Consider the following 15,396-nt stretch of genomic DNA (forward strand, 5'->3'; position numbering starts at 1 on the left):
AACTTTCTAAATTCACTAATTTTTTATTTTGTTTATATTGTCTCAACGGCTTACACAGTAACACGGTATATATACACCACTGTAATTGTATCCATGTTTTAGAATTTTTGAAATAAGACCAATAAATCATGCTATGTAGTATACACCACTGTAATTGTATCCATGTTTTAGAATTTTTGAAATAAGACCAATAAATCATGCTATGTAGCATGAAAAAAAAATGTTATAACCGATGATTAATTAATTTAAATATCCCTTTCTAAACACAGCAATTAAGAAACAAAGAACACACTCTCGGGGAACCGGGGAGAGTAGCCGGCGAGTGAGGGACACGTGTTCTTCATCTTTACGTGCAGAAGTTAATGAGTTACACAAATTTTGTTTCATAAGGTTATGAAAAGTACGTAATTGGCTGGCGACACGTGTTTCGTAGTGTCGATGACTTGGCAAATATAATTAACGCAAAAAGAAAAAAGTATCGTTACTATTATTGAAATCACGGCGTACGTTTTTTTTTTCTTTTAACTGGCTTCTTTACACGTGTAGGTATCACGCACCATTTAGGATTAGAGAACACGTGGAACTCAATAATAGAATGTGGGACCCGCCTGCGTGTTGAGCTCAATGAGCTGTTGTGTTATTTCTTGACTGCTCGATTGGACATAAGTGTATCAACACTTTGGTTTTTTTTTTTTTTTTTTTTTTTTTTTTTTTTTTTTTGNGTTTTGGCAAATAATAAAATTATACTTTTGAGTTTTGAACGAATAAAAATACTGTGATTTTGACATATGATTTTTTTTTTTCTTTCTCACATGAGTTTATACATTTACAAATGTCAACTATTTATTGCTGTATGACTTTTTTGACGGTTCTTCTTCAAGAGACTAAATAATTTTCTTATCACTTGTTAAGGCAAAGTCTTATGTTTCTTTTTGTGTGTAATAAAGCACATAATTAAACCAAGAACTTTATCAGATGTATTATAAAACCCCAAAAAAATATAATATTATCAATACAACTTGTAAATTAAGCATCATGAATATATAGATGTAGTTATAACTAAATATAGTTTTCTTAAATATTCTGGACGAGTTCAAATTGCTGAGAAATCGATTTATGTATTGTTTGTTGTCTATCGTAACCAAATTTCTATGTTGTATGTTCAATGTTTACTTCTAATTTTTTGTCTACCTTAGTTTAACCAGTTATAAAAATAGTCTATCGTAAAAAGTTTCGAAATTATGAGTTGGGAGAAACAAAGTGCAATCTATTGACTTTAAAACAAAGAATCAGAAAAAGCCTCAAAAATGTAAAAAGATTTTGGGCGGTTGCGTATATAAATATATTGGACCAAAGCAAAAAGGCAAAATTTGTTTTACATGCTGTCTTTAGTTTTCGTGGGTTGTGTGTGTCTCCATGTTCTTGACAAACAGCAAAACGTGTTAGTCTCGTATACACTTCGTGTTGTGTTTCTATATAGCCACTTGATCACAAGAAAACAAAAACCAATGGTCAAAATTTCGAGGTTCAAAGAGTTTACCTAATTTAATCCAATCCTAAATTCACTACATACCTAGTTTTTTCTACTAGGTTTTCTTGGTAATTCCCTCACCAATAAAAGAAAACAAAAGAAGGAGAGTAAAAGACAGAATCGTTTTTGGGTTATCACCATTTTTCACTAAAATGGCTAACAGCTTGAACGTTTTGGTCAATGTTAGATTATACGTACGTACCGCCCAGTTTTAATCAACGCAAGATATAAGTCGGATTTGAATCTGCGAAGACTGCGATGTGTACGTGTATCATCCATATAAACCCTTTAACAAACAACAAAAAAATCCATATGGTCCAATTTAAAATTATGAGATATTTATTACATATGTACTAGTCCAAAATTTTCCTAACGCCAGTTGTTAAGTGCGAAACTGCGAATTATTGTCGCAAAAAAAAAATTGGACTACTGGACTTGGATAGTTTAACTATTGTCGTCCGTACGGTCAGAAGCTTCTATAATTACATGTGGTTGTTACAATGGTCAACGGCTACGTATTCCATACGTCATTTATATATCACATAAAATACTAGAGAGCTGATCAGAGAATATATATAAGTAAATAAAACTGGAAAACCAAATATAAATGAGCAATGACATCAAACAATTTAAGAGTTAGTGATTATAATAAAAACGACAATTTTAGCCTGTACTCAGGCTAAATAAATTGAATTCAAGTTGGTAAATTTTATTAGTAGTTTGTAAACAGAAGATTAATTATTGGTTTATAAAAAAAATAATCAAAATGTGTAATATAAAAAAAATGATAATACAGCTACTTTTTCTGAACCAATTGAGAATTACATGGAAAATGCATCTCTATGTTCTGCAGTCGATATCTAACATGATTTTCAAACAATGAAAAAGAAACTTGATTTTCAAAGTTAAAACAAAAAATAAACATTATCCAATTGTTCATGGTTGGCCCATATTATTAATTGGAATGTGAAAATAGTTTTTTTATAAGCAAAGCAAAACAACAAAACTCTAATTCAAAAAAACAAACAAGAACTCTAATTCAAAACCTTTTTATAAACAAACAAGAACTCAATATCTTCTAGAGTAAAATTGTTAGACCATTTAGTCATACATGGACAGAAAAAGTCCCAGCCGCCGTCCAAAGGAAACAATAAAATCAGATAATGTCAAATTTCAAAAGTTAAGATAAGAACCTCTAAAGTGGATGTGTGTCTTTTGCAAGCATATTGTGGGAATTCTTGTGGTTTCATACTTGGTGAAAGCCATGCGACTTTGATTTTGTTAAGGGTATATATCTAAATTGCATTAGAAAAAATTATTATATCGGACCTAGATGGTGGCTGGTATAGTCGTGACTTACTATGTCGGGGGTTTTTGACCAAGTTCAACTTCTGTTGGACACATCTTTTTATTTTTTTCAAAGCGGATTGACATATTATTTGCAGATTACATTGATTAATATATGAGTTTAAATTTGGGATTCGTAAGTCACCAGCAACGAATAAAACTTAGCTAGTAGATATCATTCTTACGAAATTGGTCTACAATGAACTATATAAAATGTAAGACTATATATACAAATCATTTGTATTTGGGTGTACATTATTTTACTTTTTTTTTATAACCAGGAGTTTTTAAATCCAAAGCAGCCAGACTAGATATTTCTTATTTTTGCAGCTACTGTACCTTTGTATTTTTCAGTCAAGTATTGCCGTGATTGTTTATTTATATTTGTTTGGTGACTCTAATCTTTAAAACTCACATCATCAAGATTAAGCAATTTTTAGTACTTATGCTCCGTTTGTTTTGTGCTCGAGATGGAATGAGGTTGTAAAACAACTACATATGATCAATGGAATTCTTAAAGGAACAACGAAAAGTGTTTGTTCTAAATTTTTACGGTTAAAATTTACTGATTTTGTAAATTATACTGTTTTCTATAAACGTTATCATAGATCACTTTTAAGAGATTTATAGTCTTTTATTGTTATCAAATAATAAAATAATATACATATAACATGCTTTAGTGTTTCGACATCAAGTTGATTACTCCATAATGTGAATTATTGCATAGTAACGAGTGTGGATGTACCGAAATTTTCAGCATGAACATAGTAGATCAGTTTGTTTTGCCAACCGATTATATTAAAGATTTGTAAACATTATACATGTTGAACCGTCTATCATATATCATAGTAGATCTAGAAAATGTTTATAGTAGTTAAAAGCATGTGCACAATCGTTCGCTAAGAAAAAGTGAAAAAAAATTAGATTATGTAGTTCGTAAAATTATTACGATTAGAAGAAGATTTTCTTGACCACAAATTCAATATATATGTCCACCTTGTTAGTAATTGATAATAGTGGAAAGTGGCAACTTATACAAAGTTGGTGTTTGATGTCAAGTAGAGAACATGAATCCAAGTACAAGAGCATAGATTCTTTTACTTTTTTTTTTTCCCATTTAAACGAAGATTTTGGCTAAAAGAGTATATAATTAAAAGCAAAACACTATTAATTTTATACTTTTCGTTTATATAATCAAAACTTAAACTAAAATCCCAACAAAATCTTTACAAACAAAAGTACAGTACATATCTTATGGTATTGTGTCCAAACTATTCAAACGCAAGATTTTGAAAATGCTAATGTTTCTAAATGCGTCTTCTTAAGTCTTTTTTTATACATTTCATGTCTAATAAAACACCACCAAAAATTTATGACCAAATGATATTTAAAACATTGCAAATATTAAATATAAGTAACATGAACCAGTTTCCGTTTTTCTGCGTGATCATACGCGAAAATTTTAAAACCTGACAAAAGATCTGGTATGCCTTTTATCTATATTGTTTAAAAGGAAACATTGTTTGAGTCACTGGATAGAAATTTGTATGATATTATTAAACGAAACAAAATTTTTGGTGGTAAAGTTTTTGTCTTTGAAGTTGATTTCAGACATGTATTGTCCCTCATTCAAGGTGGTAAATGGGCAAAAATATGTATGACTTCATTAAACGCTTCTTATATCTAGGATAATTTGTAAGGTATGCATTTCTCCTGATTTGAGTTCTATTGCTGCTAAGGATATAAAGGAATTTTTAGAGTAGATTCTTCTTGTTGGTGATGGAAAATTATCAGAGCCTAATAATGGAGAAATTAAGATTGATATTTAAGATGAGTTTTTAATAACTGATGCTAATGATCCAATTGAAGCAATAAATAGACAAGTTTAAGGAGATTCCAAAAATTTGAAGAATGAAAAAAATCCAAATTAAATTCTTCCAATAGAGAGCTAATTTGTGACCAACCAATGAGGATGTGGGTATTATCAATGAGTATATGTTAGATCAATTAAGTAGTTAGTACAGTTTTCAATATTTAACGTTTACGCTTCTTTAAAATATTTTAAATAATACTACAACTTACTATGATTGTATGTGAATAACATATATACTTAAGTTCATATTCTATATATTAATATATCTAATCTTCGCTCTGTCATCAATCATGTGTTGACTCCGAAGTTCTTAACCAATATAAAGATGTTAGAAATTCCAAATCGTAGTATTAGGTCTAAGGTATGATGCCCTGTTATGCTACTTAGAAACATAGATGTAAGAGGAGTGCTAATGAATGGTAGAAGGTTACCGATTAAACAAATGACATAATTTTTTTTTGAAAGTTATTATTATTACATGTGATAGAATTGGTGATAAGTCTTGATTCCGAGGGTATTGTTAACTCCGTCATACACAAAATTTCATTTTAAAATGCGTAGAACAATTGTTATTAGCTGTTGGTTTTGCTATGACCATAAATAAAAATCAGGGACACTTACCAAGACCATGTTTTTACATGACGAGCTCTATGTTAACGGAACTACATCTCTAATCTACATTCGGGACGGAAAAATTGGGCCATACAAGCTAAGATTTTAAGTACTCGGGTTCTTTGTGATTTTTTCGTCAAAAGAATGTTGCTCCTCCCAGATGGAAAGGTAAAATCAATACTTACTCTTAAAGTTAGCTCCCATTTTAAAAGATTTTTTTTATAAACTCGATTTTTATTTAAGTTTTGATTTTAATTTTTTTTTTTAAAGTTGACACAATCGAAGCCACAATTGTGTTTACTCAGTTTGAATATGAAATTCTAAGATATACTAACGATGGTAAATGGTATTCCTCGTTATTTTAAAGTCATTAAACCAACCATAATAAAAACAAGAATACAACTCATCCTTACCAAAGAAAGGTTTGAGAGAAGACAAGAATCAATTTAATTCATCCAATAAATTGCAAAAATTATTTTCGCTTGGAAAATTTTGTAGATACAAACCATGCAAGAGCAAATGAAGGCGTTACTTTCAGTCAATTGTGTTCAGATTTGTTTTCTTCTAATTGGTTGTAGTTAGTATTAAATCTTTAAAAATTATAATTCTGTCGGTTGTCCATGAGAGATGTGTGTGGATGCATAATATAGGTCCCTGAAATTGATGAAGAAGTAAGTGTCGTTTCTTAAAACGGATGAACCAACCTTTGCGATAGTGTTGTTATCAAACTACATCTCTGAGTGATCATGGAACTCAACTACATCTCCGATCTACATCCAAGACGGAAAAATTGGATCATACAAGCTAAGGTTTTAAGTACTTGGGTTCTTTGTGAGTTTTTCACCAAAAAGGTGTTGCTCCTCGCAGATGAAAAGGTAAAATCAATACTCAATGTCAAACTTCACTCCTATGTTTAAAGAAATTTTCTATAAATTAGGTGTTTGATTTAAGTTTTGGTTGTAAGAAATTGCTTTTTTTTTGAAGGGTGACACAATTGAAGCCACAATTGTGTTTACTCAGTTTGAATATGAAATACCAAGATTTATTAAAGATGGTGAATGGTATTCCTTAAGTGATTTCAAAGTCATCAAGCCAACCCTAAAAGAAAGAAACACAACTCATCCTTACCAAATAAAGGTTTGGGAGAAGACAAAAATGAATCTAGTTCAGCCGATTACTTGCAAAAATTATTTTCGCTTTGAAGATTTTGCAGATATAAATCATGCAAGAGTAAATGATGGTGTTACTTTCGGTCAGTTATGTTCAGATTTGATTTCTTCTAATTGTTAGTAGTTAGTAGTAAATCTTTTTAAAACTTTACTCCGTCGGTTATCCATGACAGATGTGTGTGGATGTATAATAGAGGTCTCTGAAATTATTGAAGAAGTAAGTGTCGTTCCTGAAGATGGACGGACCAACCATTGTGAAGGTGTTGTTATCAAACTTTTAAATGGGAGGTAAGTCATCATATTTATATGAACCATTAGAGAACAGTTGTTATCCTTGGACAGATGCTAATGATATAATATACATGTAGGAATGAAACTCTCAAGTGTCATGCAATGGGAGGTTATGCTTCATATTTCATGAGAATGTGGAAATCAAAAAATTACCATCTCACATTTAAATCTAAGCCAGTGTTTAGTGTCTTTCGTTTCTGGAAAATTGTTGAATTGAAAGGTATTTTAAAAAATGTAATTCATTATTGTCTTATACAACTTTTTTTATATTAAAACAAATACAAACCTAAATCTTAAATATATTTAACATTGCTAGGTACACCATGTATTGTTAATACTTATGGCTCATCAAGGATCTATATTAATCCAGAATTTGCAGGACTCAAAAATCATAAAGCAATGTAAGTTATCATAGTACTATTTGCTTACTTACAAATTTATTCATACGTTAAATACACACTAACTAAATTCAAAAAATTGCAGCTCTGAATTTGCTGGGAGGTATCATCTAAACCAACAATTGAAAAATCAAGACGAATCTTCAAGTTCTAAATCGATTGGCTAGCAAGTTTTTAGGGTGTATGTTTTAAGTGAAACTAAGGTTCATATTATCTACTATTAAAGTTCTCTGTAATGTGACTTTTGTATGACAACTAATTACTTCTCTATGCTCTCTATCACTAGTGTTACTAAATTATGTTCTGGTTACTTAGTAAAATGGTAATATAATAGCTACAAAACTAAAAAATAGTTAGGACAATCAAATCATATCGTACGAATGAACTCGAGAAGTACCATATAACCAATAATAAATATTAGGAAACAACTCAGATATAAAAAAAAATACATTGAGGCATTAACACTTTCATCTAGTCATGGAAGGTTAGATTAACCAAATTTTCTTATAATCATATCAGGTTAAACCGTCCCTTTAGTCAATTTAACACCAACAATTATTTTCTATTAATATATAAACTTAACTAAAAGTTTTTTCCACACACTGTATTTTTAAAAAATTTAGAAACAATGATGGTTTAAATATGGCCGGAAATACAACAACATCATGACGATTCATTTTCACCCTCTATCATAATGGGCCAACAAATATAATTACAAATTTAAAGTATATACAATATTTCTCGTAGATACTATATGCACCACTAATACAAACTACAAACATTAATTACTTCTTCTAATTTAAATTGACAATATGTTTTCTACTATTCTTTAAAAACTTCAAATACAACCTTTACAAAACCCCTAAAATTAATTTACAATTAAAATCAATTTAACTTTATTTACAATTTTTACATAAATTATTACCCCATCAAAGCAACAACAAAAATTAAAAAATCACAAAAATGAAACTTAGCGTTTGAAAACAACCTCGCACATATGTCCAGGTCCGACTTTAGTCATACTCTAAATTTTGAATATTTTTTGCCAAAATTAACTATTGTTCTTAATAGTATAAAGGTGAAAATACTCATTTTAATTAAAAATATTATATTTTATTATATAAACTTTAGTTTTCAAAGTTAGTAATTCATATAGTTGCGACAGGTGTCAAGTATATCGATAATGTTTTGACATGTGTGAAAAAAAAAATTATTTAATAATTATTAGGAAAATTAAAAAATCCTAAAAATAAAAGGATTACAAGTAATATTTTTAAAAGGTATATAAAACCAAAAGTAATCTATTATATCACTAATTCTAATAGGAAAGTTATCTATTAAATTACTAATTTCAATAAGAAAATATGTGCAATTAATAAAGAAAATATTTGCAATTATTATTTATTGTAATCATATAGTAAAAAGAAATTTATACAGAAAACTGATTAAAGTATAAAGAGGTTTAATATGTTAAAATTAGTGTTGCTGAAAAAAAAGTGTTAAAATTAGTGATTAACATAATATAAAAAAAAATAAGAAATTAGTGTAATTTTCTTAAGTTTTTCAATGGGTGAATGATTTGATAGTGTATTCAATATTATGTTATTATATAAACATTAGTTTTCAAACTTAGTAATTCATGTGATCGCAACACTTATCAAATCTAAACAAGTGAGAGCAAAGTTTCCAAAAACTTATTATAAAGCAATTTTGGTCGCTACGAAACGGAACAAACCCATATTAAAAAAAAAATTACGCCACTTTGTGCTATAGATATTGATCTCATGTCATTTTGTTAGTCTACTTTAACTTGAAGAAATTAAATGTAAATGCTATCTTGATTAAATTATGTAACCGACATCATATATACAAACATAGCACTTAAACAATAATCTATAATCTATATATGAGAACGAAATGGAGGAGGGAACAAAATCAATTTTTCAGAATGGACACTAACAAGTTTATAAACATACCTTGATATAGAGATTGAAGCAGGTTAATTCAAAACACACTCTAATAAAACAATTCTTTGATTTTATTTTTTACTTTTAAAAATACTCTGAAAACGATAAATTCGAAAATTGTTTTTGTATTCCATAGAAGTTTATATATAATAAACAAAAATTTGTAAATAAAAAGGTCTAAAACATATAGGTGTGAATCAAAGAGGTGCAAAAATAAATAGGTGCAATTTTTAAAAGATGGGGCACGACGAATAGATGCAACAATTAAAAGGTGCGATTTTTAAAACATGGACTATGACGAAAAGACACGTTTATTTGAAGGAAAAAGACTTGCAATTGTTAGATCATTAATAAGTTTCAAGCGTTAGATGAAATAATAAAATAATTCTCATCCATTGGATTCAATATGACACAAAAAGTGGATTCAATATGAAACAAAATTAATATTTTGAATACAACTTAAAATTTCACAAATTTTTCTTATATGCGCGTTAATACGCGGGCCTAATCTAGTTAAATATAAACAATAATATATGAAAGAAATATTTTATAGGAATGAATAATTTAAAATATTTACCAAGAGCATATTTATAACAAAGTACAACTACTGTTAGAGTTATTTTTTGTCATCTTCTATTTCAATTTATGTGTAATAAGTCAAAAGTTTATATGAAACTATCGTTACATTTTGACGCGTAGAATCAAATATATGTGAAATCAACTTAAATTATATGTAAGAAAAACGTTACTTTTTATTGCGTAATATTTCAATCTATGTGTAATTAGTAAAAAAATTCATGTAAAACTAGTGTTATTTTTTGTAACGCCTAAACCGGGTGTACGTTACACTTTTTGGATAGTAGTATATCAAACTCTTTTTTTTGTCCCGTAGTACTTTGAATCTAATCAGTCAAAGATTTATACAAAGTTATTAATTATTTTTTGACACGTAATATATTAAATCTATGCGCAATTGACTAAATATTTATATGAAACTAGTGTTATTTTCTGTCATAAAATATATTACATTTATGTATAGTCAAATAAAAATTAATGTAATATTACTTTTTTTGTTAAAAACAATTATTAATAATTAGAAAACTATCAAAATATTAAGTAGATAGAGAAAAACCTAATAAAGATTTTATCTTCTTATAAATACTAGCAAACTAGTAGTATTGTAGAATTAAGAAACCAAAATACACAAAAGAAAGAAAAAAAAAAAAAAAAAAAAAAAAAAAAAAGAGAAAGAGCTAGNAAAAAAAAAAAAAAAAAAAAAAAGACCAGAGAGAGGGGTAACTGAAAAACTGAAGATCCTCTATTCCTCTCGATATTTGCGATCTTACGTTACCAAAACAAGACTCTCGTTCTACACTAATTTACCATTCTGCCACTTCTTCGACTCTGCAAATAAAAACACTTTGCCTTTTCGCCTTTCTCTCTCTCTCTCTCCCTCTCTCTGACTACAACTTCGTCGTCTCTGGTTTCAGATCACTAACTCCGGAGAGACTCCACCGGGAATTTCTCACCCGAATTCAGATAAATTTCGGGTCTTTGAAGAATGTCGGAGATCGAGACCGTTCCAGACGAGTTTCGTTGCAACCGCTCCGATGGTAAGCAATGGAGGTGCAAGAGACGAGCTTTAGAGGGTAAAAAGATGTGCGAGGCTCATCACTCTTCTCAGAGCTTAAAGCGGAGTAAGCAGAAAGCTTCAGAGTCGATGAAGCTCGTTAGATCAAGAAGAGGAGGAGGAGGAGACGAAGCGGCGTGTTCTGAGATCGAGCCTAGCGAAAACAGAATTAGGGCTAAGAGATCGGGGAAATCTAAGAGGAAGCGAGTTATGGGTGAAGCAGAGGCTATGGATGAAGCTGTTAAGAAGATGAAGCTGAAGAGAGGGGATTTGCAGCTGGATTTGATTAGGATGGTGCTGAAGAGAGAAGTTGAGAAGAGGAAGAGGTTGCCGAATCAGAAGAAGAAGACGAAGAAGGTGACCAGTAGTAATGGTGGGTTTGGTGAATTTGTTGGAGAAGAGTTAACGAGGGTTCTTCCTAATGGTGTGATGGCGATTTCACCACCTTCTCCGACTACAAGTAATGTGTCTTCTCCTTGTGATGTTAAAGTTGGTGAAGAGCCAATTTCGGTTGCTAAACGAAGGTTTAGGTCTAAGAACATTGAACCTTTGCCTGTTGGCAAAATGCAGGTAACGAGAAGCTTAAAGTTTTACACTTTGTGTGTATCCAGTTAGTTTCTTTTTTTAGTCTTCTTATTTGGGTTTTGTGTGATTGTTTTTGTCAAGGTGGTTCCTTTCAAGGGGAATTTGGTTAGTGGAAAGAAGGAGAAGAAGAAGAGGTGTCATTGGTGTGGAACAAGAGGATTTGGGGATTTGATTAGTTGTTTGAGTTGTGAAAGAGAGTTCTTTTGCATTGATTGTATTGAAAAAAGGTATGGTCTTTCCTTTTTGCTGATGGATTGTTCACATTAGAGTCTAATCCTCTGTATCTAGTTAGAGAGTTACATGAAGAGGATAGTTATAATTAGGAATCTCCTTAACGATATCAGTCGTTTTGTGGACCGAAGACATCTTGAGGCTTATCTATTCACCTATGGTAGCTGCTGAATTGCAATGTTTGTTCTGTTTTATGTGCATTCAGAGTATTCTCTTTCCACTTTGGAGGAGAGCTTGCTCGAATTTCGTTTTTACTTCCCTGATAATATGTGGCGTAAATGTTAGGATGTAATAACATGAGATACTCTTTCCTGCAGTTTCATGCTTCAATAGTTTCACTTGAGATTGCTTCTGTAGTTTTATTGTTTCTGATTTTGCTATTAAGTTATCTGGTTTTGATCTACTAATTGGTTAGAAGCATTCATCGTACTGATTTTTGGCTTGGAATAAATCAGGAACAAGGGATCGAGAGAAGAAGTTGAGGGAAAATGCCCTGTATGCTGTGGATCATGTAGGTGCAAGGTTTGCTCAGTCACTATGTCTGGAGTCACTGAATGTAAGGTCTGAATATCTGATAGTTCCTTAGCGTAAAGATTTTACATGGTTTATTTTTCTTTCTTCAGATAATTTGTGACACAAAGTTGTTTACTCTATAAAATGTTCCAGGATTCTCAGAGTGTCAGGAGTGATATTGACAGGGTTTTGCATCTGCATTATGCGGTGTGCATGCTTCTTCCAGTACTAAAAAAAATCAATGCAGAACACAAAGTAGAGGTGGAGAATGACGCAGAAAAGAAAGGTGTTTAATAGTTTTTGCCAAATATTTTCTTAAGATAGCTTGCTTGGTTAAGGACAGGAACAACCATAATTAGATGCTTTATTCAGGTTCTTTCTTTTTTGGATCCTACGGTTCTATTAAGTTAAATTCGCTCATATGTTTGATTCTTTTTTTTTTTTTTCAAATTCGTGATAGGGGGAAATCCAGCTGAACCTCAAATACATAGCTCTGAATCAACCTCTGATGATCAACAGCTCTGGTGCTTACTTTGCTACCTTATTCCCTTCTACTGTTAAGTGTTCACATATTGTGTTTTTTTTTCTTCTTCTGATTACTTCGTTGAATACTTGTCTGAGTAGCAGCAGTGACAACTCTGCTGCTGTGGATTTGAAAAAAAGGTGCACCCGCAGTTCCTCAGTTCTCAGGCTAAGTTCTGACCAAGATCAGAGTCAAGGGAGCTTATCTAGAATGGTTGGGTCAGTTAAATGCTTGAATGGTATAAAATCTCTATCAGATTGTAAGCGGAAAGAAGTCAAAGGATGCAGCAATAACCTTTCACTGAGTCTATTGTCTCTGGAGTTGACAAGCAAGTTAGAAATCAGTGCAGAGGAAGTAGTCAGTTGCTATGAGTTGCCTGAAGTCTTGGATAAATTCTTTGGATGTCCATTTTGTCATGGAATGGAAACGCAATCTAGTAGTAGTGATAGTAACTTGAAAGAAGCATCTAAGAGAAGAGAAGACGGAACTGGTAACTTTTTATACTACCCCACAGTGATGGAATTTCAACAAAACAATCTCGAACACTTTCAGACACACTGGAGTAAAGGCCATCCTGTAGTAGTTCGTAGTGTGTTAAAGGGTGGTTTAAGCCTGAACTGGGATCCAGTAGCCATGTTCTGTTGCTATCTTATGACCATAAACAGCAAAACTGGCAATACTACCGATTGTATGGATTGGTTTGAGGTATGTCCTTGTGTTCTTTGATGTTACTGGTGCGCTCTCTTTCTTGATTTTAATACCCTTTAATCTCTCAATTGGTCTAATTCTTATTCAATGACAGGTAGAAATTGGCGTAAAGCAATTTTTTTTGGGCTCTTTGAGAGGAAAGGCTGAGACTAATACTTGTCAAGAAAGGCTGAAGCTGGAGGGATGGCTTTCGTCTTCATTGTTTAAAGAACAGTTTCCAAATCATTATGCTGAAATACTGAATATTTTACCAATTTCACACTACATGGATCCAAAGAGCGGACTACTAAATATCGCAGCCAACCTACCTGACACTGTACAAACACCTGATTTTGGTCCATGCCTCCATATTTCATACAGGAGTGGTGAAGAATATGCACTGCCTGATTCTGTGAGGAAGTTAGGGTTCGAAACTTGTGACATGGTAAGTTTTCGTAATCCTTCCATTTGGAAGAGCCATCCCTTATTTCACACTTTCCTAGCTTTACAAATTGAAAATTTATACGGATTGTTAGCTAACGTAGTAACACTGTGGTCAGTTAAATTTCCTTTCACTTTTCTGGTTTAACTTTTCAGATCTACTTATATTTTTCTCAACCTTTGATTTGCTCTGCAGGTTGATATCTTGTTATATGTCACAGAAACACATGTATCCACTAAACAGATTTGTAGGATAAGAAAGCTTATGAAAAATATTGGAAGAGTAAGATCTAAAAACCCAGAGCAGGTGAGGGAGAGTAGATTTGATAAGGGAAAGAAACGAGATAGGTCTGAGGCATATGCTCAGAGAGATTGGTTGGATGGCTATCCCAGTTCTGATTCAGAATCTTCACAACACTGTTTAGGCGCTAAATGCAGAGGCACTAAGTTTGAAGCAGAGGAAAGAGAAATTTGCAACGACTCTTGTGAAGAAGAAAGCCTAAGCAACTCTTATGGTGCCCGGTGGGATGTATTTCAGAAACAAGATGTTTCTAAACTTCTCGAGTATATTAATAACCACTCTCTCGAGCTAGAATCCATGGATTCCAGCAAAAAAAACGTAAGTTTTAGGTTGATGGTTTGATCGCTTCTACAAAAGATCAGTTGTTGTTGTGCCCATCATTACTCTTGTTATGTATCATTTTTGCAGGTGAATCATCCATTACTTGAGCAGAGTTATTATCTTGATGAGTACCACAAAGAAAGGCTTAAGGAAGAGTTTGGTAAGTATCATATCCTCATTTCTACTAGTTTTATCTTACCATTTCATTATGTCTTTAATTCATTCATCTTGCTTATTTTGTTTGCTCAGACGTTGAACCATGGAGTTTTGATCAATGTGTTGGGGAAGCAGTCATCGTCCCTGCTGGATGTCCATACCAAAATAGAAAGAATAAGGTATTACTTTTACATCAAACACTCTTTCCTTCTTTTGTAATAAGAAAGTTATTAACCTTTTAACATAACTTTTGCTAGTCTTGCGTAAATGCGGTTGTGAAGTTTCTGTCACCTGAGCATGTTACTGAATCAATTAAACGAGTGGAAGAGCTCAATCAACTTCCTCAGAGCGTCAAAACGAAAGCAAATAAGATTGAGGTGAGTTCCTTTAGTTTAAATTTTAAAACAAGGTTGACTAAGAAAGGAGTGGTGGTGTGTTTATGTAAAACTAACATTGCTGCACAATAACCAGGTGAAGAAAATGGCGATTCATAAAATTAGCGAAGCTGTAAAGGAAATCCGGGAACTCACATCTTCAGATTCAACTGGTGCATCGAGATTATATAACTAGAGCTAGAGGTAGCAATCTTGATTCTTGGCCATTGATAGTTACCCAATTCTTCTTGGAAAGAGTAAGGCATTAAGCTGTTGAGTTACAGTTGTAAGGAGTAGTAGAATGTAAACATATATAGAAATAAACAAACAAGAACAGAGAGAGCAAAATGAATTCATTTGCCATTCAGATTGTTGTTGGGTTATGAATAATAAAGTGGAATATATCTTGGTGTTACAAAAGTTTTTCTTTTTTACATAAGCTGGCT

At 31.7% G+C, this 15,396-nt stretch overlaps 2 protein-coding genes across 4 annotated transcripts; both read left to right on the forward strand.

Annotated features, from left to right (window-relative positions):
- Nucleotides 6,003-7,508, forward strand: LOC104718188. Its single transcript, XM_010435878.2, has 6 exons — nt 6,003-6,238; nt 6,348-6,615; nt 6,706-6,820; nt 6,901-7,043; nt 7,140-7,224; nt 7,307-7,508. Exons 1-6 carry the CDS (start codon nt 6,110-6,112, stop codon nt 7,386-7,388), a joined length of 822 nt encoding a protein of 273 aa, XP_010434180.1. The 5' UTR covers nt 6,003-6,109; the 3' UTR covers nt 7,389-7,508.
- Nucleotides 10,538-15,313, forward strand: LOC104718190. Of its 3 annotated transcripts, none has more exons than XM_010435881.2 (12): nt 10,538-11,388; nt 11,485-11,630; nt 12,090-12,195; nt 12,301-12,433; nt 12,608-12,671; nt 12,772-13,375; nt 13,473-13,802; nt 13,995-14,417; nt 14,508-14,580; nt 14,670-14,755; nt 14,834-14,953; nt 15,041-15,313. In XM_010435881.2, exons 1-12 carry the CDS (start codon nt 10,750-10,752, stop codon nt 15,041-15,043), a joined length of 2,727 nt encoding a protein of 908 aa, XP_010434183.1. In that variant the 5' UTR covers nt 10,538-10,749; the 3' UTR covers nt 15,044-15,313. The 3 variants fall into 3 exon arrangements, with proteins under 3 accessions (XP_010434183.1, XP_010434181.1, XP_010434182.1); XM_010435879.2 differs by having other exon boundaries at nt 15,048-15,313; XM_010435880.2 differs by having other exon boundaries at nt 10,539-11,388; nt 12,775-13,375; nt 15,048-15,313.

Source organism: Camelina sativa, chromosome 10 (assembly GCF_000633955.1).
Source record: "Camelina sativa cultivar DH55 chromosome 10, Cs, whole genome shotgun sequence".
In the NCBI taxonomy this organism is placed as follows: Eukaryota; Viridiplantae; Streptophyta; class Magnoliopsida; order Brassicales; family Brassicaceae; genus Camelina; species Camelina sativa.